Source organism: Tigriopus californicus, chromosome 1 (genome assembly GCF_007210705.1).
Source record: "Tigriopus californicus strain San Diego chromosome 1, Tcal_SD_v2.1, whole genome shotgun sequence".
NCBI lineage: Eukaryota > Metazoa > Arthropoda > Copepoda > Harpacticoida > Harpacticidae > Tigriopus > Tigriopus californicus.
In genome coordinates, this window is record NC_081440.1 from 8,324,925 (window position 1) to 8,349,202 (window position 24,278).

Sequence of the window (24,278 nt, forward strand, 5' to 3'; positions counted from 1 at the left end):
TTATTCAACGTTAATATAATTTTGTCAAGATTCAAGATTAAGCTTGATTAAAGTTGCGATTGACAAGTATGGCATCACTAAAGTTCTTAAAATTATGCGGAAAAAAAGACCTTTAGGTGCAAATACAGAAGCAAAAAAAGCAAGCCCAGGATGCAAATAAACTTCAGAGATGCTTTATATTGTTTTGGCATACGATGGTATTTTAAGCAATTTGTTAAGCTGGACACATATATTCTTGTAACAGTATGCTCTGATCTCAATGCATCAGCATCTTAAGAGTAATCTAACACTAAACTTCCATAACGATCACAAGTGTTGTCAAAACAACAGCTTCGACTTGTCCGTTATTATTTGCAATCGACTTCAGCCAATGCCATTCTTTGAAAGCGCTCGGTGGGTGCTGTTAATAGGGTTTAGTTTAATAAAATATGCTTATTCAATATTTCCAGCGTTTTGTACAATAGTTTGTGTCCTAGGAAAGAAATGGTAGGCGGGACCCTGAATTGTGAAGACATACGAATTCTACGGATCGTCTTTTTCTTTTCTTGATATATGTATATTCGTATATCAGTTCACCAATTTATTTACTTCACTTTGCTGTCGAACAATTTTCTAGTCCCTTCATTGCCACCAGTATTTGAGTACTAAAATGAAGTTCCCCAAGATAAATAAAGACTGCTTACTTACACACACGTCAAGGGTGCCAATTTCTCTTCAAAATAGCGAAAATACAAATTTTTGTTCCAAACAATCAGTCAAAAGAAGCTTAAAATGCACAAAAACTGTGAAACGGACCAAAGATGCAAACGATGCAAATAAAGGTTCAGGATGCAAATAAATGTTATTTGCGTGAGTTTGAGAACACTAAACTCATCACAATTGTGAAATATTGACCTTAAGTAAGTTTTAAGTTATATTGCAGACCATTTTCAGCTTTTTCTACCTGCTTCAAAACGTGAAATATTTCCATTTATATTTTACGCATAAAAAAGCTTATTATGTTTATTGGCAATTGCTTTAAGATATAACCGGAGCAATTTGTAGTCAAATTTGAAGCAAATGCAATCTTTGAAAGCTTTTGCTCAATGGATTTGGATAAAATTGAAGTTAGAAACGCAACTAAGATTGCTCCCTACATCTATTGATCATGTTTTTAGAAATATCTCTTTGTAGATTTTAAGTGGATTATTGTACTAATCTGAGGTATTGCCCTACATGTTATTTTACAAATGTTGTTTCTTTTTTTGTTTATTGATTTTACCACTCAAACATCAGTTAGATGATAAAAGAGTATAGGTTGTATGGTTTAAGAGGAAGAACCAAAGGAGAACAGAGGGAGAAGGAGCGACCAAGAAATGCTTTTGTTTCAATAACAACGAAAGTTGTTACAAGAAGTCTTGGCATTTGCACAAAAACTTTATCAGTGTTGTGGGTACCAACGTATATGTGAGAAAGAGAGTTGTAAGTAGATCATTGAGCCAAAAATTCGACCAGTAAATCATCTGAACATTACAATATCAGATATCTTCTCAATGGCACGATAAACGTCCATTCTTGATTTGTCCACTGAAGGGCTCTTTATACTTGTTTCATTGAGGGCGTTCAAGAGGTCTGAGAGCATCCGACGTTTGCAATGAATTGTCATCAGCTAACATGCAATTTGAATCAAACACTTGCCTATTGCATTTTGTTGAAGGTTTGGCCAAATTTCTCAAAGCCTATTACGGGTGTTTGGACTCACCCTGTACTTGAAGAGTTCTCAAAAACAAACTTATTGTGTGGACACAAGCCTCTTACTTGGACATGAGGGAGGACTCCAAACCATCAACGCTTGAATTAAAATTTGTCAAGCATGATGCAACAACAGGTACGTACAGATGGGTTACCATTACTAACAATTACTAACAAATTATGTCATTCAAACATGCCGGAATATCCAATTCCCTTCCCGCCTTCTCGGAATTGTTCTTGATTTCGTGGCTGTACGTTGGTCATTGCAGTACCAAGACCTCTTGATCATGTGGAGTGGAACATGTTCCATATTCGTACCAACACGTGTCACAGGCTAAGAACTTGATTATGCTCGCAATATTCTGATTTATCATTAATTACGTAGCTGAGAGATGTATGATGGCATAGAGCGGATAGATTCGGATTACCATGCGGAAATTTTACTTCTATCCAGACTGACCTTTCAAACTCAACTCTTTTGATTGGAAATCTAGGGTCGAATGACTAGTCGACAACAATAACGCCAACGAGCTATCTAAATCTCATAAGAAAACAGCAAACCGTAATCAATTAAGTTCATACGTGGAGGATTGCCTATTGGCTTTCAAACGTAAGCTAGTCTTTACTTGGTTAGAACAATCCAATCATTAAGTAAAGCATACTTATGCTTGTCTGTTAAGGCGTCAGAAATGAGTGCAGACGCTAGCACCAATATTCTCGCTTCATATGAGAATTAATTTTTAGTCATGGTATGTAGAACTAGATCCATCGTAAGAAACTCTGCGATTATCCTTAGTTTAAACGAGTCACAAAAACAAGCTTGGAGGTGGGTCCATGGAATATTGCCTCCACACCTGGTCATGTACGTACGTGGGTGTTTTTGCAGATCGCAGAACGCGGTTCATTCTTAGCCCAACACCATTGTTTTCTCCTATTTGCTGTTGTGCAATCTTGTGTTTAATAGTATGCCCAACATAGAGGTCAGAAACATGCCGTGATTTGTGATTTGAGGTACGAAAAAGGATTATGCTAATCAAGGTCCCAGAGTATTTCAAAAGTACATCTTCAGGTGTATTGCTCTGGCTGAACCACAATGAGCTGGCTGACGATGCTGCTAATGAAATCAAATTCCAACACGAAATGAGTTGCCCAACGAATTTGGCCGGACTCAATTCTCGTGCATACCACCTCGTTGGTTTTCAAGGTGGCATGAGGCCGTTGGTCAATTGCGCTGATTGAAAATGCTCAAAACTGGAAATCCAGGTTGGTTGGTTCGTTAGAAAGAAAACGCCCCCGCACTTCGCGGGCGCCAAACAAATCACGCTCCGAATTACGTCATGCCTATTATGCCTACGACAATGCGCTCGGCATGAGGGAGGCCTACTGACGCTGTGAAAAGAAAAACGAGTGTAGAGCAAAATCTTGGCCCATGAAAGAGACAAAATCACACGATCGAAATACTCCGAACACCCGAAGGAGTGCGTGGGTGTTAGTTGAGCTTCCCCGAAGGATCCAAGTAAAACGCTCGAGAGGTCGAGAGGGGAATAGATAGGCAGGCGGGAGGGGGGGCGTGGTTGATTGGTTGTTGGTTGGCGCTGGTTGATGATGAGGGATGGGGGGGGGCGAGTGACTCTACGGACATCGTGTGCATAGATGGTTGTTGATGCTGCTGCCTCGTGTGCATGTGGAAATCCCGATGATTGGCGTTTCCTTTCGGTATTGGAGAGTTAGTCTGTTACCTTACCCGTGAGGAATCTTGCGATCACGGCTGGGAGTACGACGACAAGCAAATGCCACTTGATAGAGATCTTGGTGGCCAGGAAAAAAGTGCTGCTGCCACTGGCTCTACTAAATTTTCCTGAACTCCTGCTCAGGTTGTTCTCTGCAGAACACAATGGGCCTCAAAAAATGGTGGAGGCGGAGAGGACTCGCATCAGGGAGATTGGTGGGGAAATTCTTGGCCCCGTGCTCATCGTGCTGGGTTTTTCACTGGTGGACGAGAAAAAGGCGGTTAGGTGAGCTTTTTTGCGCATCTTGAAGGTTTTCGAATCAGTCATCAAGATCGAGTGGTCGAGGAAGGCGAAATCAAAGGATTTCCGATCGACACACCTCTTCTAGTGATCATGTCTAGCGGCCTTGGGACAACCGTGCATGAAGTGCGTACAACGGGGTGGTCCCTGCAACCCGGATGGAAATTGGTGCACCTCCAAGGGGAACACAAATCCATGTTCTTTGATGATCAAGACTCCCCCGTGATGCTGTCCTCCAATGTGATGGCCTCGCCTCTTCTCCTCCACAAGAAGAATATCCTCAAACGGCGCAATAGTTTTTCCGAGATGTGGAACTCGACATCCGAAGTATTTGATCGTTGGTCGTCGTCACTGGCTCGACACAAAAAGGCCCCACAGATCCTCGAAAACACGCCCACAGTGACCAATAACACGTGGAACCAAAGCTATCCCCTCTCGGATGAATCATCAAGCAGTTCTGAAGGATCGAGTGGGAAATCGGATCGAGCACGAGGAGGCTCATTGCGTCGAATGGGAAGGAAATCCTTGCCCTTTGAACCGTTGTCAGAATTGTCTTCCGAAGACAACCGTGTTGTGCAACCGCGTGATCGGCCATTTCAATCTGAGAGCACGCGAAATCACCCATCATCCGTTCGTACTCGAGCTCGCCTCTCCAAAGTGGATTGGTTTCGCAGTTCACTTCAAGACGTGTGCCACTTGCCTCAAGGACCTCAGCGACCTCCACGATGTCCTCGAATAAACTTGACGGAGCATACTCCAGAAAATGCCGTCTTGCAAAGTGTTCTCAAGAAGCCTGGTTCCGTCCGAGGCCCCAAGCAAATGAAAAAAGTAGCCTTCCTCGAAAATACCCAAAGCAGCAACAGCGGTCGTAGTCTTCCCTGACCTGACCCACCCGTTTGACCCGATGTATCATCCATGATCCATTGCCATTCAAATAAGCATGTTCGATATCATATCCCCTCCAAAGCTATGTAAATGCAGAAACATTCTCCATTGTTGAATCAGAATCATCGAAATGCCGATATTTCCCCTTAAAGTTCAATCAATTCAGGTTTACTCATCATGATGCCCATCACGTTGGAAACCCGAAGATGTCTCTCGTTAGAGTGACGAGCCAAATCGTGGGAACGTGAGAAATCATTAGATGGGAAGCCTTACCCTGTCCTCGACAAATCAGGTTCTTCTTTCCAGTTTTCGCTCCGATTTTAGAACGGCGTCGAGTACGTTTTCTGGAAACATGTTCAGAATCTTGTGTACGTTTTTGATTAGCCTGCCCTTAACGTCCAAGGAGAACTAAAACTAGGGAAGTAAAGCTTTGCTTCTCCAACATCAGTATAGACTAGCTGTGAGTATAACGAGGAAAATCTATCAATAGGAGACGGTATTCCTTGAGAAGTGTTATCATCACTGTTTTGATTGAAACTTGAAAGCTGCCACCTTTCAAAAAGAAACCCCATCATTTCATGTTGTACTGTGCATGCAGGAACATATACCGTATTTTGATGGTTAACTCGGCTGACGAAGCAGTTATGAAGATCGTGGGTGAGGTGAAAGTTGGGCGTCACCAATTTGGGGTTTCACTCTGTTTAGTCTTCCATGATGTTGTGCTCTGTAGTATTGAACGAGATTTCGGAACGCACAACCAGCTTCGATCGTGGACATGAGCACAGCTCAGTCGAAAATCGTTTTTCGTCGACTATCAAAGCCGTTGCCAAAATGACTGAAGAATTCCATAGCGTGGAAAAGGCTCTGAGTGAGCATTTGCCGCCACGGGAGTGGCAACAAGTCCAAAGGATTCTATACGGGAAGGCACTAAAGTAAGCGTGGAGCCGTTCTTAAAGCCTCTGATTAGAGAATCTCTCTCTAAGCAAAATCTCGAACGAGTTCCAGTTTAACCCCACCGGTTCAAATCCTTGGCGGGTATCAGACACGTTATTGTCAGTCATTTACTCTTAGGCCCCTGGAGCTTGGACCTAAAATCGAAGGAGCCGCCCAAGAGCAAGATTATGAAGTATCGGGCTATCGATTCGAGGCGGCCTCCGAACAACTTCGATCGCCTCAAATTGTGCGCGTGGGTCTGATCCAAAATCAGATTGTTCTCCCCACCACAGAGAGCCTGGAAAAGCAAAGAAGTGCCATTTTTCATCGGATGGGTCAAATGATTGATAATGCAGGACAGGCTGGGGTTAATATCGTATGTCTGCAAGAGGCTTGGAGTAAGTGAAATCTTTTAAATACGTATTCCTTGAATGAACAATTTTGAACATTAGTTATTTGGTGTAGCCAAGTGGTCTACGCATAGAGTAGTGTAAATAAGAATGGAGTCAAGGTAAGCCTTCCCTCTAGATGTCGTGGGGTTCAAATCCCGTTGCCAGAAGTTATGGTTTTGCAATTTTAGCTCTCTTTCTTGATGAACATCTTGGGCACTTGAGCCCAATTTTTGAAAGCGAATGAGTGAATCTTAGATCGAGAAAATATCGGACTATGCTACATCAATTGGATCTTTTCTCGATCTGCGATTCACTGCTTGCCTTTAGAAAACTGGGCTTTGAACAACTGAATTTAGTTTAAGGATAAAATTTTGTTTTGTTTATAGGAAATTGAAAGGCCATACCAAGAAAAATGATGGTCAAAGAAGGTTTCACTAGGCACATTAAAGGAATGGGAGAGCTTTTGTATTTCGAGAGATTAAAGAAGTTGCGACTGTACAGTGTTCAGAGAAGGTACGAAAGGTATCTGATACTGTACGTCTTCAAAAGAAAATATGATGAGCTTTGTCCCAACCCAGGATTTAGGGTCAATTGTAGTGACCGCATAGGCTTAACGTGCGGGTTGAGAGCACCTTCAATTCCTCGAGAATCCAGGCTAGTTAAAACAATGAAGTCCAACTCGCTTCTTTTTCGGACTCCTTCATTGTTTAATTTGCTGCCCTTTAGTATTCTCGTAAGGAATACTTAGGTGTTTTTGATCCGGTTGCATCTTTCAAGTCAGAATTGGACAAATTTTGACTAGCTTTCCAAATCTACCCTACATGGGAAGACTAGCTCGCTCTGCCAACTAAAATTCGCTAGTAGACCAAATATCATTTAAAGTTTAAAAGGTAAAAAATAGACGAAATATGGCCTTTAATTTTAATAGTAATGGGGATTACATTCCTTGGAACGGCTAGAAAAGCCCATGAAAACCCAAACCAAATCCAAAAAAGGCTTGATTATCAGATGCAGAACTTAAGAAAGTCCTTTTACTCGTAACCCATCTGACTTGTTCCTGCTCCGTCTTTTTAACACGACTGCATGACCAGCCAATGTTTTCGAGGTGTGCTTAATGAGTAGAAGACTGTGGCTTTGAAAGTGGTGCTTCCAAGCACAAGATCAAAAACACATAATAGCGCTAAGATTTCCCATGAATACCCCCTTTCATAGGTTTGTTTCCAAAAAGGAAAGAGTTAGAATTATTTTTGTAGTGAAAAAACTATGTTGCTTAGTTTGATTTTTTTTTCTCAATAAAGAAACATCGTTGACATATATAATAACAAGCTGTTGCTCATGAAAATTTTCAATTTTTGGCAATTGTTTTACCTGAAGTTTTTATTTTAACTGCCTTGTACACAAGAGTCAGTTATTCATATGTGCTCATTTGGACCTTTTACCTAGCACCAACGGCTACTCAGGAAATTGCGTTGTGTCGCTCAATTCATTGCCTTTTGACATTTAGCTTTCTGAAGAAATGCTGAAAAAATTGTCATCAAGCGAAAATTTATGTCACCTCAGTCATCCCTTGATCACACTAAATGACATTTAATCCCGATGTCGTCCAATAGTGGGCCAAATTTGGCTTATTCAACGAGCCACTTCACCAAAAACCGCCTTCGCAAAGGTAGATGGCAATAGTTTCTGAAACTGGCGACTCCAAGTTGAGATCGTTCATTAACAACAGTTCTTCGTCCCCCTTTATTTATATTGAAAAGCTAACCAAAGCTTGTCATTAATTTGTCAATGGGTAAGTAGAAACATGATATCATTTACGGCGCCCCTTTATCATTTTTCAGTACTACCAATTGACTGAGAGTCTTTTCCATATTTTACGGCATTAATCGATCAAATTTCAATCGGGGAAGTTACCTCCATTTCAGAACGAAGTGATGTTCATTTGGAATGAATTTGAACACATTGTCAAGATTTGAATATGGAATAATAGAGCTGTAACGTTTCCACGGGGTAGACCATACAGTATATGAGACAAAGTCACGTTTTTGTGAATGTTCCTTTATTTGACATGTCTAGGTTTCTTACCATTGTCCATCGTTGTTGTCGACTTATTAAACACACTTAAAGTTAGTACGCCTACGAGGCTTGTTCATAACCATAAACCTGTTATTGCGTCTTCACATCACTGACTGCATTTTAATGATATAGGTGGCAAGTCTCTCATCAGATTGAGTATTGCAGATAAAACAGCTCAATGGTTTCATCATCATGGGTAAAATGCGAGTTTGGTACTAATGATGGAGAATGTTCACTAGCCAGTCTTGCTCCGCCTGAACAACTCCCGAGAGCTGCAGCTCAACTACGTCTCCTGTCATAGGTTTGATCCAACCCAAAACCCAAAGAGCGCTCAAAACGACCTTTTCCCCGTTGTAATAATTCTTTTTGCATTTTCACAAGATTTTTCTCTTTTTTTCTCAACTTAAAAAGATCGCCTAAAAGGCAAATTTTTTCGAGGTCTAAAAATAACGTTTGTGATTTGTATGTTCAAACTCAAATCATATCATTTTTGATGATTTTCAGCCATGCCTTTCGCTTTCTGCACCCGAGAAAAGTCCCCCTGGTGCGAGTTTGCTGAAGATCCATATGATGGCCCCTCCACTCTTTTCTTAGCTGAGGTAATTGTGTACATATGCACTTTGGATCAAAGCCGCTATAAATTAAAAGAATCGGATGCACTCTTCTGTTAATAAGCTCAATGTGTACATGGATTGATTTTCATTATCCTATTTTTAGTATGCCAAGAAATACAATATGGTGATCATCTCTCCGATTTTGGAGCGCGATCGGAATCATGGCGAGGTCTTGTGGAACACGGCCGTGATCATCTCCCACACGGGCGAAGTCCTCGGCATCACCCGGAAGAACCACATTCCTAGAGTTGGAGACTTCAACGAATCAACTTACTACATGGAGAGCACTCTCGGACATCCTGTGTTTGCCGTAAGCATCAAAGTTATCGTACTTTATACCTATATGTGCTGTTATTGTACAGGAAGATGTTTATATGGGTAATACCTATATGCCGGTATCTCGATTTAAAGAGACAACAATGGGGCCCTAGAGTGCCGCGTTTTTTATGCCTGAAAGTTGGATACCGGTAGAAGACATCATATTTCCAGCATCTTAATCGAGCAGACTTGGCGCCTTACCGATCAAATGCCCCGTTAAATATAGCCTCCTTTTTTTCTCTTTTTCCGGGATATTTTGCAGGATGAATGAAAAAATATATCAGTTAAAAATATAACACTTGGTCATTTTTTCAACTTTATATTTCCGGCGGCAGCATTGCGTTAGAGGCCGTTGGACTAGGACTCTGTCGAAACTGCGCAATCTTTTATTCGCCACTTCTCATAACTTTTTAATAAAACCATTATGCTTTTTCTTATCTTTGACGGTATTAACCCTTCTCAGCTTCAATCTAGACCCGGCGTATACCCCATGATGATACCCCATCGTTATGGCGGTTGCAAATTCTATTCTTAAAATTTCACCACCTGATAGCGTTTCAACGATGGCAAAAATAATACCAAACATATTTTATTTCTGCTTTCATGTTGATCATTTGACCATTGGAACCTATTTATCATTTGATTTCAAGTCTATTAGATTATGACTGTTTATGATCTGATGGAGTTTTATTGCCTCATATTACCTCTGGTTAGACCTAAAATTATGTCAAAATTGGGCCCAAAGGTTATAGAATTGGATGTTTTTGGCGCTGCATTGCTGTAATAGGTATAAAAAGTCTGAATAAAAGTAAAATACTTAATAGTCTCACGTTCTCTAAGAATCTACCTTTTCTAACATTTTCTATTTCTATTTCGTCTCTCTTTCTCACTGCGACCAATTATAGACCAAATATGGACGTGTAGCTGTTAACATTTGTTATGGTCGACATCATCCACCCAATTGGATGATGTATGGCGTCAATGGAGCCGAGATCGTTTTCAACCCCTCAGCGACGGTGGGAGCGCTAAGGTAAGACGCAAAAGAAAGCCATTCATTCATGGGACAATTTTGAGCCGACTCGGCTCAAGACAACTTGTTGGGAGGCTCACCAGTTGGATGATGTAGCTCTTTCCATACTGCTGATTTGACAAAACAGTCCAAAAAGCTAGATTGGAATGGTCAAGGCCAAAACGGAAAAACAAATATTTCCGCTTGCATTTCACGGGTTACGGATTGATCCAAGTGACTCAGTTTAAAAGTGTCAAGTGAAGGCAAATTTGACTCCTTGTATGTACAGAAAATGTGAGCGTACATCAATATTAGATATTGTATATCTCCATGGTTGACTGAAAACGAACTGATTGTTTCCCTTTGGATAGTGAGCCCATGTGGGGCATTGAAGCTCGAAATGCCGCAATAGCCAATAGCTATTTCACGTGTGCGATCAATCGGGTGGGCACAGAGGAGTTTCCCAATGAGTTTTCCTCGGCCGATGGAAAACCGGCTCATCGGGATTTTGGGCATTTCTACGGATCCAGTTATGTAGCGGCTCCAGATGGCTCTCGAACCCCGGTAAGTTCAATTTGAGAAGGACTGCCCATTCTTTGCAGTAATCTTCAATCCACCTAGTGACACTTGGCTATGAATTATCGCTTTTTTGAAATTCCAATACGTTTAAAGAATCTCGCATCGCAATACCGGAAAACCTTCCTTAGCGTGCGAAGTGAGCCAAGATGAAATGGCTCCTGAAGGGCATAATTGGCTCTTAGTCAACGCGAAAAAGCAATCATACTGAAGCCTACAGTATAATGCAAACCCTTTCAATATCAATGACGCGATTCATTGAAAAAAAAAATAGCTATTCCTGGAAGGCTTAACGCGTGTGAGTGGAAAGCATGAACGCATTGTGAAGATATCTAGCCTAGGTATTGCCAGAGCAACAACGTGACGATCTGTTAGGCAAGGAAGAAACGAGAATAGAAGGGTTGGTATTGCCTTCCAATCTTAACCCTAAGGCTCACGGCGATATGTAGACTTTTTGCATTTTTTCAATCTTGTGGCTACGTGCGTTGCTTTTCAGGGTCTGTCTCGAGTGAAAGATGGGCTCTTGATAGTGGAGATGGATTTGAACTTATGCCGCCAAGTCAAGGACAAATGGGGCTTTCGAGTAAGTGTTTGCAGCAAATTATAGTTACTTTCCTTGATGGTTAATTGTTCTTGCCATGATTATTTCAGATGACCCAACGCCTAGATGTGTATGCCGAAAGCCTAACTCGAGCCATCCAACCGGATTTTGAGCCACAGATCATTCGTGGAAAGTTGTGAAACGATCCACAGATGCTTCTGATCAATGCCTGTCCATGAGATTCGACGACAACCAAGCAAATAAAAAAAAACTTAAATATAATTTTCATGTTGGCATCTTCTTTCCTCAAATTGGAATCCAATGTCAATATTAAAAATGAATCGTTTTTGATAACCTAATTTTGAACGCAATGCATTTTTCATGCAAATTCTCAATGTCACTTTCAATGATTCATTTGCAGTAACGCACTGCCGTATTCCGTCCCCTCTCACCAAAAAATTCCTAAAATCAATTCAATTCAATTCAAAGGTCGGTTTGGCTAGGTTCAAGTTCAAAGATGAACATTAGTCGTTGATTATAAAAAAATTAAGGGAGCTGGACTTCATTTCAATGCTGCAAAAGAAATCATCCACTGCTGTAGCCTTAGACAAAATGATTCTTGTTTTTGAGGACGTCTGTTCCACTCTAGCAATCTCTGAATGTGTTCCATAGGGCGGGGCACAGTCTAAAATTCCGAAGTATAGGTAGAATTTGTTCAAAAAGGTTCCAGAGCAATTTGAATCCAGTAGCTGTGGCTAGCCTTCAAAGAAAGTTGGAATTGATCCAAGACAGAATTAAGGCCTCCATTGAGACCGATCAGTTGAAAAAGGAAAGTAGAGTAGTTCAAGAGATGAGGTCGAATTCGAAGGCATTTTTCTATTATGCAAACTCTAAGAAAAAGATGAAACACCCTGTAGGGACTTTTAAGGTTAATGGGGAAGCCATAGACAATGTAGAGTCTATTGCCAACATACTTGGCGATCAGTTCTCTGGTGTGTTTTCAACTCCAAAGTTTAGGAGCAAAAGTCCCTTGCTCTATTGTTGAGCCTCTTGAGATTTGCAAGATTTGTCAAGTTGGGCGTTTAGATGATCTTGTAGTCACAGATCAAGATGCTTTAGAGGCCATCAGGGACCTGAGACCCCCGAGCTCTCCTGGTCCTGATGGTGTGATATCTCAGTTTCTGATGAGATGCTCACTGGTTCTTGCTCCTGTTTTCTCGTATTTAATTTATACTGCGAAGGTGTTTGAGAAGATCATAAAGTTCAAACTTGGTGAATTTCTTGACATTAATGACCTTTGGGTCGACATCCATGAAGGATTTAGGTGTAGTCCTCCAAAATAATGGAAAGTTCGATGAGCATATCCAGGTGAAGGTGGGTAAAGTTTTTCAATTGTGTGGTTGGATATATCGCACGTTTAAGTCCAGAGATAGTGTCACGATGCTAACTCTGTACAAGTCGATTGTTCAGCCGCATCTTGAATACGCCTCTCCCATTTGGGCTCGAATTAGTTCAGCAGGTTTGCAAAAGCTCGAGCAGGTCCAAAGATGTTTTACTAGGAACATTGAGGATATGAGAGAGCTCTCGTATTGGGAGAGGTTAGAACAGTTGGGATTGTACAGTACTCAGAGAAGGTACAAAAGGTATCTGATATTGTACGTTTTCAAAAACATTCATGAGCTCTGTCCCAACCCAGGATTTAGGGTCAATTGTAGTGACCGTAGAGGTTTAATGTGCGTTTTGAGAGCACCTTCAAGCCCTCGAGAATCTAGGCTAGTTAAAACAATGAAGTCCACCTCTCATCTTTCTCGAGCTTCTTCATTGCTCAATTTGCTGCCTCAAATATTCGTAGGGCGTTGATCCAATAACAGGATTTAAGTCAGACTTGGACAAGTTTTTGACTAAAATTCCCGATCAACCTTATATTCAAGGGTTAACTAGATTAGCCAACTCTAATTTGTTGGTCGATCAAATAATATATATAAATAAAAAGTAAGTAAAATGAATAAATTTCTCGCCTTGAAGTGATGGGATTCCAATCCCAGCAACGGTAAGGAAGTCCACAAATAAGCCTAATCTGTATGTTTTGTTGCTAAAAATTCCACTTTCCATGTTGGAAAGCAACCAAATCACCCTGTCATTCGAATTTCGAGACTGTGATTGGACAAATTTTGAAGACATGGAAATAGCTAAGGTATTGTTACGTACAAATGTAAGTTAAGCAGAAATTTTAAGTGCGTCCACCTTCAAAGTCCCTTTCCTTGACTGGAGGTAGCGCCCTCTGCTTCGTTTGGGTGCGGACTAGCGATGGGTTTCGAACCGTAAAACGCCTATTTAGCTTGAAGAACCTCGGGTAGAGCTCCCAATTCGAACAAAAAAGGGTAAAGAAATGAAGACCCAAGATCAGGAACGAGTATTGAAGCAGCCCTGGTGCCGAGTACGGATGAGACGAAGCTTTTTTGATACAGGGCTTGTTTCAAGCCCAGGGTGACCAACGAAATTTTTGCCGACGACCCCAAAACCAGGTCAAAACGACCACTTTCCGACCCCTTTCTGAACTAAAATTTTTCTACCGACCACTTTGCTGACCACCTGAAAGACAAAAAGAAATAAAGGTTAGGTATACATTTTCAAAACCACAAGGAACATTTTTATTGATAATCTTTTCTTGACAACTCCAGAGCTTTACAAATCAGTTCTTTTGGGGTAATAAAAGACGAAATGCTGGAATCCATCCACTGAATCCCAAATTTACAGAACAATATGTTTTCAAGGAGCTCTGTGTTCATCCGGGAGCGGCCATCATACGTGTAATAATTAGTGGCAGAGAAAGTGCGTTCTGGACCTGCATTGCTTACTGGAAGGTTCAAAATTTTCGTCACTTCATCTGAAAGTTCTAACATCTTCCTTTTACCAGCTACTTCAAGATACCACATTCAGATCCAGAATGAACTCGTGTCATCATCATGGATCGAGTTTGGGATCTGTCGCAGTTCCTTGAATTCGCCCATGGTCTGCCATTCCTTGTTGAATCGTCTACTGGGGATGTATTTTGGCATGTTGATACACGGACACTGTGCCTGGTTGATGGAACAGAAAAAAACTAATTTGATCACCTGAAAGTCTGGCCCTGAAACTTGGAAAGAGATTGTATTGTTCAGAGCGAGGAAAAAGCCGAAGCCAAAAAAACCTTATTCTAAAAAAGGAAGTAGATTCAAAATTTGTGAAGTTGAAATGAGCTTTTGTTACAGAGATATACATAATATTAGAGACTAACCACCCTGAGAAAACGACCACGCTTCCGGCCCGGTTAACTCAAGGAAACCGCAAAATAGGGTTTTTGGTCGTAGTGTTCGGTCAAATTGCCAGAAGCAAACCAGTCAATGAACCAAAGCCACGTTCCTGCGTCACTGTTGGTGCACATTATTGCTTTTCTTGCATAAGCTAATTTAATTTGCCGAGGTATATAATTTCTTGCGTAAGTTTGGCGATAAACGTTATTCTCCACCGATTAGTTGGCGGTGCTCATTTTTAAATTTGTGACAAACTGTTAGAAAGGTTTGGAGAGAGAGTTTAAGGTCTATTCATATCGTGTTAGGCTAGGTTGGGTTAGGTTAGGTAAGGTTAGGTTAGGTTTGATAAGGTTAGGTTAAGTTTAAAAAAGTAGCACCACCAACTAATCGGTGGAGAATAACGTTTACCAAGTTTGACCACACCATTTTCCCCTCAAGTGTCTGTGTTAAGTTAGGGCAAGTTCCTACTTGGGCAAGTTAAGCACCGGACTACATGCCCTGTCGGTGCTTGCTTCACATGAGTAGTCGGAACCGACCACTGTTGGTCACCCTGTTCATGCCGGCTTGAAGGTGGCCATTACGCCGATGGCTCCAAGAAGGCGACAGACACATCCAGCGTCCGAAGGTGCCCAGCATTAAAATCACCTATATTTCATTAATATGCATTTCTTCATTTGAATGCATAGTTTCACAAGTTTTTGGTTATTGACATTTAAACCATCATATTTGATAAACTTACATTTTGCTTTTTATGTACAATTTAATCGAAAAAGATGATCACGAAGAGTCATTGGTATGCTGCAAGTATACTATCTACAGGTCTCTGTTAATTCCTAGCTTAAATTCAGAAGAAGTGCAGGATTTGGAAGGTCTCTCAGAAGGGTTAGTGGTGTATTTATGGTGTTAAGATGCAATAGCATTGCACATGCATTGATAAAGTCAGGCTTCTTAGAGCCTATTCCCGTGTGTCTACGTTTGTTTGTCCGCATCTAGATGAGCCAGAAGAGAATAAAACGGACTAAACTTTGGTAGCCGTGTAAAATACTTCCACTTCAATACTTCATGTGATCTGCCATCCAATAAATTTTGCGTCATGAAAATGTGTGCTAATGTTGGCAAGAAGTTTCTAATCTTAATCATTTTAAAACGATGAATTTCGATTCTCGCTTGGGACCACGTTTCCTTATCTAATTGTTTACCTTTATCGGAATATTTATACAGCTCAATGACATCATTTTAAGCTCAACTTGCAAGCTGGAGTTTTTCAAGACTTAAGTTCCATTTCTTTGTAATTTTTTATCTCAAACATGCCAAAATATCACTGAACACCAGGCAATTAAAAGTGGTCCACTTTATCTCTTCGTTCGTTAACCATGTCTCCACTTTTTGATACACTTTTACCCACATTCTTGCATTTAGATTGCACTTTGGGGTAAATTATTCGCAGGAAATGTTTATTCTTGTGATTATAATCGCAGCAATCCAATGCAATAGCGCAATGTTGACGCTATTTCTGAATTCCAAGTTGCTTATTCCACCTTATCTTCCTTGGCACTCGTACAGTAGGTTGTTTTTGTCTTTTTGCGAACATCTGTAATTCGTAAATATGGTGTGGCATAGCCCTTTAATGACATACCCCCATACTTCAATGGCTGGGATGAGACCTGTGTCCTAAAGAGAAGAATAGGCCCATGCTGGGGACTGCTCGCGTACAGGTGTATGGCATTGAGCGAGGGAGTGTTCAGTCGAGTCCAGGAAAAGAGAATCCCTGAACGGCACGCATGAACACCCGCACACACACACACCCGCACACCCGCAATCTTGTTCTGTAAAAAGCCCATCCACCTGGGATGAGAGGGGGGGGGGGGACATGTAGCAGTCATTCCCTGACACGGTCAGGCTTTTTGACTGGATCGTTCCAGGCCTGGGTATGACTCAGAGGATCTTGCCAACCCAAAATATCCGCCCACGAACAAGTTTAGTCCTTCTTCCATTTTACTAGAAAAATGACATGGGAGGCAAAATCCTGCGATAGTACCTTATTTGCTTGTCGCATGTATTGATTTTAGACATAGACATATGTGTTAAGGGAGGCTCAAGTTTCTTGATGACGAGATAAAGCATAAGAATGGCGGATTCAAAGTTCGCGTTCTTCGCTCCATTTTGATAGTCACTCGTCTGGCTTTGTTGGCGGAATGATTATTCGTCCACCCGTCGTTGTACCGTCAATGTATTTGCCTTCAAGGAGGATCGTTGTTGATGGTTGGTCTGAAATGCAGCTGTATCTATTCTCTGTGTTTAAGGATCACGAGAAATCATCACAAACGTACTCATTATGAGTGGTGTGAATCGATCCCGATCAAGGATCCCTCAAATTCGAGCAGTGGTGTCTCCGCTCAAAAGAGCCTCCAAGAGAGAACTCTTACCTAGTACCTCACCCCCAAAAATCCCATCGGGCTTTGCCAAGACTAATGTGGAAAATGGCAAAGAACCCCGACAACGCCGATTGTGGCACTCAATGTCCTCAGAGCTTCCGACTTTTTCGCACTCAGAGGGGTCCTCTTTCAAAAGACGACACGGCGCTTTTGGGGATTTCCTCACCAAAGAAGACATGCTGCAGATTGCAAAAGACGCCTTGGAGAACACCGAAGTCATTGAATCAGTGGATGAGTGCCAATTTCGGCGGGAACAAGCCGTGTTTTGGCTGATTCGGTCTTTAGAAATGGGTTGTGAAAGTGCCAAGGATTTGATGAAGTCGCTCCTGGACCAATTACCAGCTGACTCACCGTTGAAATATAAGTTGCAAAAGCGTTTAGTCCAAACCCGCGATCAACTTGAAGCTAACCAGCTTGGAAATCGATTGTTTAAAGATTTGGCAAGGGGGAAACCCTTTGTTTCTCTGTGGGACTTGCACCAAACATTGGTCCAAGGTTGCGTGTCCCACGATCAGCAACATTCGTTATTCGACGAGGCCAATGAGTCGATATCCTGTCCAAAGAGGATCTACTGCGACACGTTCGTCTCCGCTTGCCATGATTTGGTGGCTCACGGAGATTTACCAGCTTTGGACAATGACTTGACTTCGATGGACAACGGAAATTTCCACGGTGCGGACAAATCACATGGGAACTACTACAACACCAGGATGACCATGAGTCTCGTCATACCTATTAGTATTACATATCTCCTATGGGCTACAATTCAATCCAAGACGAAGGAGTTCTTCTCCTTTGAACAGGAACATTCCAATCCCACTTGGAACTGGGTCTTCTCAATGGCTTACCTCGTTTATGTTTGCGCTCGCCATTGGCACTGGAAACGAAGATTGCACCGTTGGCACCGGGTCCTTAATGGCTATCAAAAAGACCCCGACCAATCCAAAATGATGCTGGCAAAGGCCAAATCGTGGTCCGACTACTCCGTTGAATTTCCAATATTTCTTTGCGGGGCAAGTCTAATGCTCACAGATCCTTTGGGAATGTCGAGAGAAAGCTCACCCATGGAGATGTTGACCCAAGGTCTGGTTATCTCTCTTTGCATTCTGAGCGCTTCATACAACATTCTATTTGATGTGTTTGCCATTGGTATCGTTACATGTTTGAGCCATTTTAAACTTAGCACCTTTTTGCCATCTATTCCGGATATCTCCTTGGAAGTAGGCATTCTTGACGAAATGTTCCCACTCTGTCAATTCCCTTGTGATCTCAGTGTTCTCCTCGTAATAGCTGTAAGCATCTTTTCATTTGGGACCCGCCGATATTTAGGCCTTTTCCTCATCAAAACATTCATTCTTGGCACGATTCTGTCAGAACTGGAACCGACCAAGAGTTCAGCTTTTACCCGATCTGCGTTTGACGTAGATTCAAATTTCTTACGGTATCTTTTACCCACCGTTGTCCTCAGCCTGATGATCCAATTTACGAGCCTGTTGGCATACCAAGTGACACAGCGACAAAAACAAACCATTTGGCTGGCAATAGTCAACCTTTTGGCCACATCAAGCTTGATCTTGGCTAATCTAGATTTGGAACCATTACGACCTAGTGCAGTTCACCCGTGGAACGACTTTCTCCGTAATTGCTCAATGTCCGCCAAACCCAGCCAACAAATTCAATGTCATCAGCTCTCAGGTCATTTGTTCTCAGATATTCACGGGCAAGTGGAGAGCATGGTGCTTGTTCAACGGGATCTAATACCACTACTCTCCTACATTGGAAATATTCACCCTAAACACCGATGGTCTTGTGTATTGACTCTAAGTATACCTGAGGAGTCATACTTTCCGTATGGCAGTGGTTCGAATTCAAAGGTAGATTTGGTCTTGCCATCGACCTTGTGGAACCACTGCCTTCAAATCAATATCAAGGACATGATTCGCGCCACGGGAAGATTGATCCCGAAAGACTTGACCACGAGAGTGATTCAAATACGCAACTTGACAATCATAACTTAACGTGTCTGTATGAAAAACTTTGAATAAACGTGGTGTAAGCATCACCAAAGAACTTACAAACTCACCTGGGAGGCAAAAAGCAACGAGAACAAATAAATTGAAATAGTTTTTAAATGTCAACCCTAAATCCTAAAAATTCGCATCAATTTATGCCCATCTAGCTTTCAACAAGCGGATGTTTGTCTTTTTAATTTATCACAAAATGTAAAGACATGATTACTTATGACTTTTTATTTATAAGTACCACGCTCCTACGTCGACGACGCTCGCAAAGAAAAAATGACACTTGTCTGACAAAACTTATGCATTATTGTCGCCTTGTAAAGGAATGCCTCATTTAGTATGGGCTTAATTATGTTTCTCTGCTACACTATTCCTCTACAATTGAGGGCTTGAAATGTGTACGTTGGTGAAGCACATTATCTTTTTTCCTCAGAATCAGAAATGAGGTTATCCTTTCTTATTTTACTACTTTCCCACTCTTTAAATTCTAAATGAATTTTTAAATTCCTTGCTTAATTAATTCATCTGTGCTCTCAGCTGACGTTAGGACCAAGGTAAATCCGGGAGCAGAAGACTTCGGTGAAAGAAAGATAAGTGAAATGCAAGAGGATTCAAGAGTCCACTTATTGCAATACAGACTCAGTATATGAGTGACCATTTTATTGATAATCAATATTCAAAAGAGAAACAGAACCATCGTTTTGCGAATTGTTTTGCTCTAGTAATTCGAACTCACATACTAGACGTAGGGTACTTTTTGCTTTAAGTTCAAATTGCTGGCTGATGACGCCAGTTCTCTTTTTGAAAAATATCAAGTGTTTCATTTAAGGTTTTACTAACAGATATATATTCGTGCACAACACTGAATACCTATTTCGGTCAATTGTTTCCTCATGTTCACTTGTGTTTCTATAGTGATTTACGGTATATACAAGAAAGCCAAATAAGGTCCCGATGATAATTTGCAATAAACAATTATGCAAGCCATTTCGTCTTGGGCATTTTTTTGTTCAGCTTTTTGTAAACTGTAACTAGTTTAGCTACTCCATAGAACTTTCACATGTACGATTAGCGGTTAAAAATAAGCTCAAGTCTTCCCAAGGGCCAGACCAATTTGTGATGACACACACAAAAAAAATCAATGACGATACCTTGACCGACCATCCAAGCAGGGCGGTGAGTCGATTGGGGCCTTTCGCCAAAGGTCAAGGCACAATCAGTCTTGAGCAGACAAGCGCCTTTAGGTGTTTAATCATGGGCAACCTTGGCAACAACCCTGACATTGGGCTCTAGGATTGGCTTTCTGTTCGGTTTGAACATCAGCCCCGATCGAATGAAATTGCGATTACACTTTTTTGTTCGTACGTGTTTTTGTGCTGGTGGTAGTTCGTAGTTGGTGAAGAACAATGCCCTATGTGCTGAGCCGGGCAGAAGTTGCTGTGAGTGGATGTTGTGTGTGGGCTTTGATTAGTAACTCGGTAAATGAATTTACCATATTTGCTTTGTTCTAGAACGAGCTTCTGCAAACCTTGGACGAGAACGATCTCCGGGGCTTTGAGAAAACAATTCTAATAGCGGGCGATGTGGGTGCAGATCTCAATTACCAATACGGGAAGGAGACCAACTACAAGACCATTCTCCATCTGGCCTTAGAGGAAGATGACGGGGAGCCGTACGTCGATGCATTGCTTAAGGTTGAGTTAAGGATTGATTTTGATAACTCTTCTCTTTTTTTGACTGGTGTCGTGAAATCTGATTTTTTAGGCCGGGGCTGATGTCAACTTTTACAATGAAAGGCTGGGCTGTCTACCCATTCACGTGGCCACCTCTGAATCCATCCCCGAAATCTTTAGCCTTTTGTTCCGCTATAGTGCCAATACGGCCAATGTGAACGCCCTCACCTCGGAGGGACTGCATTCGATCCATTTGCTCTTGGCCCAGTTGATCGACTTGGCTAGTCTTCAGAACAAGCCACTCCAAAATCGAGGTATCAACCCACCCACTGACGAGGACATTGAAGAGAGTCTGAATAACGTGGCTAAATGCATGAATTTCTTGCTGGACCGGAAGGACTTGTGCATGGACGTGTTCGATCATGTTCTCAAGACTACTGTAGATCGGACGGCTTTTGTCAAAAGCCGCCTCACGATGAAGAAGTTGACCACTATGACCCCTTTGCAAATCATTTGTTCGTTTCAAACATGGAATGCCAAGCCAATCTCAGACAATTTGCACAAGTTAATTGAAGCCATCGTTTTTAAGCTCCTTCATTTAGGGACGGATCCAAATTCCACGGGTACAACGGGTGTGCTGGCTGGTACGGTCCCGGGCTCAACGCCCCCGGTTTTACTGGCTGCAACCCGAGGATACCATAGGGTGATCGCCGTGTTCAAGCAGTTCCCATTGACCAATTTCTTGGTGGAAAACAAGTTCCAGCAGAACATTTTGCACATGGTTCTCAAAGCGGGTTATTACAACAAAATTGCTGTTCATGGCGACGAGAGCGGATTTGTGAACGTGGAAACCCTCATGGAACTATTAAAAGAGGATGCATCCGGCGTTCAAGCACAGATGCGAGAGATCATTAATCGACTGGATTCCTATGGAAACACGCCCATCCATTACGCAAGGCCTTACCCTGACCAAGCTATCGTGAAGGTGCTTTTAAAGAATGGTGCCAAGTTGGATCAAAATCCTCAAGGTCAACTGAACTTGAACCCGAGAACCTTAGAGGAATATTTTTATGAGGAATGCATCATCCCAGAGGGCGACGATATCGATGAGGAGGATTTTCAAATCAGGATCAACTTCAAGCTATTTGAGCGGCCTTTGGTCGATGAGAACACGCCTCTTGCACTTAATCAGGAGCCCAAAGGATCTCAGGTGCCATTGGCATGGTCATCAGATGTGGAAAAGTTGGCATTGGGCAAAAAAACAGGTGCACTGCCGACCAAGAGTAGCAAATATGCCATGGTTGGCTCAGGCAAAGTGGATACAAAGCGTCTGGAGTATTTCTCAGATGTGGATGGTTTGCATCATCTGTTAAAGCATCCCGTGATGACATCGTTTCTTGAAATTGAATTGAACTCCTTGAGGATTCGATACATCTTTGACTTCATTATCTATTTGATCTTCGTGATTGTGTTATTTCTCTTCCTGTCGGACAAATACGGGATTGCCAACGGGATCCTGGGCGCGAAAATCATTATCTACAAGGACGAGGACATCAACTACGAGGTCACCTACTCACTGATCATTCTTTGCGTACTTCTTCTCTTGTTGATCATTCGCGAAATCTGGCAGATCGTCAAGTTGAAGAAGCGTTATTTAACCCAACCAGAAAACTACCTCGAATGGGCTGTCATCATTTTGGCCATCTTGAACATTGTCCCTTGGTACTACATTTCGTTTTTGGGGACTGGTCATCTGCAACGCCATCTGGCCGCATTGATCATGCTTCTGGCCTTCATGCAATTGTACCTGTTGTTGGTGCGGATCGTTCCTAATACCCCCATTCCTATTTATATCAACATGTTCACCACTGTTCTTAAAACCTACACCTTCATCTTGCTCAGCTACTTGGCCTTTATCCTTTCCTTTGCCTACAGCTTCTATTTGGTCTTTGGCTCCGGAGCAAAACCACAATCTGACCCAGCCCACTCCACCTTGACAACTTCATCGACCACTGAAAATGGAACCACTCAAATACCTTTCACGACTCAAGCTCCAAGCCAAGTGGATGAGTCACTGGGCACCTCCTATGACCCGCTATTCAGTAGCATTGGCTTGTCCTTAGTCAAGACCTTGGTCATGTTCGTCGGCGAGATTGATTACAATGACCTGATTTTCACGCATTGGCTCGGCTACGTCATTTTTGTCCTATTCCTCTTTCTAATGATTATTGTCCTTATGAACATTCTCAACGGTTTGGCAGTGAGTGATATTCATAAAATTCAAGAAGAAGTCGACACCTATTATCACATTTCTATTGTTGAGACATTAGCTTACACCAGCTTTGTATCCTTACTGGCAGAGGAAATCGTTCTTTACCCCAACATCAAACCGGAAAACCAAAAAATATTGGGCATCACCATCCCAGGTTATAAGGTAAGGAAGATGATTATTTCATAAAATTGTTATCGCCCATGAAAGAACAGACCCACTACATGTATATCTATCAAAATAAAAGACTGTAAAATTAAGAGCTTTTCAATTCCAAAATGAACACGTTCAACACCCATAAATACGATGTAGTTTTGAAATCAAAAAGGAAGAATGACATTGACATACCAGCCGATCAATGTTGTAAAGTTTGCATTGCTATTGTGTTCTTTTTTTGCCAAGTGAATACTCGTAGTTCCCATGTCAATGCAGTGAAAGACACACTTTTCAAGTCCCAAGTCATCTAAGCCCTCCCCTCCGTCTATAGTCAGTTATAAACACCACCATCACCCCACCACCACCACCACACCGGAAGTAAAGAGCTAGAGCTTGCTAGAGCTGGGGATTATCCTCCAAGGCGAAATCTCTGCCCTATGGCACTTACTGTACGGTGTCTCCCAGAATCTCACTTAACATTTCTGCATGCCCTTGTTCTGCAGGTGTACCGGGGCCAAGGTGGACGAATGGGCAAACATGAGAAGAAAAGAGACTTCTTCTTTAGCGAAAACACGGTCAAAGCTGCAAAAGAGTTGGTGGTACAGAAGCAGCAACAAAATCAATCACTCGGACGGGTGACTCTCGAAGGACTCCGTGAGCACATCCTTGACATAAAAAAAGATCAAATGATCACGAGACAAAAGCTCGCGTCCATCGAGGAACAAATCAACACTCTTTACGAAGTGATGGTCAGCCGGCAGCCGGCGTTGGACAGATTATAGAGATGATGAAAAGCTCTAAAAAATCGATCATCGACACGAAATGGGATGCTACAATCGAAAAATCGAACAATTGGCGATGTGCGTATTACTTTGGTTCGGAGTCCAAAAAAATATATTCCCAAGTAACCTCAGTAGATTGATTATGATCTCAGATGCCAAAAGGCACTGCCAACAAAGCAATATGAACCGAATTCAAGACCTTACCCTGATCCGGTATTGGCATTCATCAGAAGAAATTTGGAGGACCGTGTAGATCGTTGTCGACGCTAACTACAAGTACATATTACTGACTTTGCCATGTTGATTCTTAAATCGTAACCTACATGCATACATCTACCGTGCACTGTTATGGACCAATGATCCGAAGTATCTATGAATAAAGAATACCACACCCTTCAATTCTTTGATACGCATCTGTCATCATTGATTCTATCCTCGTCAAATCAACGGGCTAGCCTTAGGTATGGTGCAGCAGTTCTGGTGCATTGGTGATGTGTCCTCGTGTGCGAGTTTCACTCGCACCATGGAATTTGACATCTCCCTCCCA

The 24,278-nt window shown here is 41.9% G+C and overlaps 2 protein-coding genes across 2 annotated transcripts; both read left to right on the top strand.

The window, feature by feature from the left end:
* The first annotated feature begins 5,245 nt into the window (after window positions 1–5,245).
* On the top strand, window positions 5,246–11,384 carry LOC131876807 (beta-ureidopropionase-like). Its single transcript, XM_059222304.1, has 8 exons — window positions 5,246–5,578; window positions 5,718–5,977; window positions 8,549–8,643; window positions 8,762–8,968; window positions 9,882–10,006; window positions 10,357–10,549; window positions 11,058–11,144; window positions 11,213–11,384. Exons 1-8 carry the CDS (start codon window positions 5,358–5,360, stop codon window positions 11,300–11,302), a joined length of 1,278 nt encoding a protein of 425 aa, XP_059078287.1. The 5' UTR covers window positions 5,246–5,357; the 3' UTR covers window positions 11,303–11,384.
* An 8,752-nt stretch (window positions 11,385–20,136) lies between these two features.
* On the top strand, window positions 20,137–24,130 carry LOC131893629 (uncharacterized). Its single transcript, XM_059243732.1, has 4 exons — window positions 20,137–20,290; window positions 20,363–20,545; window positions 20,616–22,958; window positions 23,453–24,130. The coding sequence occupies exons 1-4, from the start codon at window positions 20,258–20,260 to the stop codon at window positions 23,729–23,731; spliced, it is 2,838 nt and encodes a 945-aa protein (XP_059099715.1). The 5' UTR covers window positions 20,137–20,257; the 3' UTR covers window positions 23,732–24,130.
* Window positions 24,131–24,278: the final 148 nt, after the last annotated feature.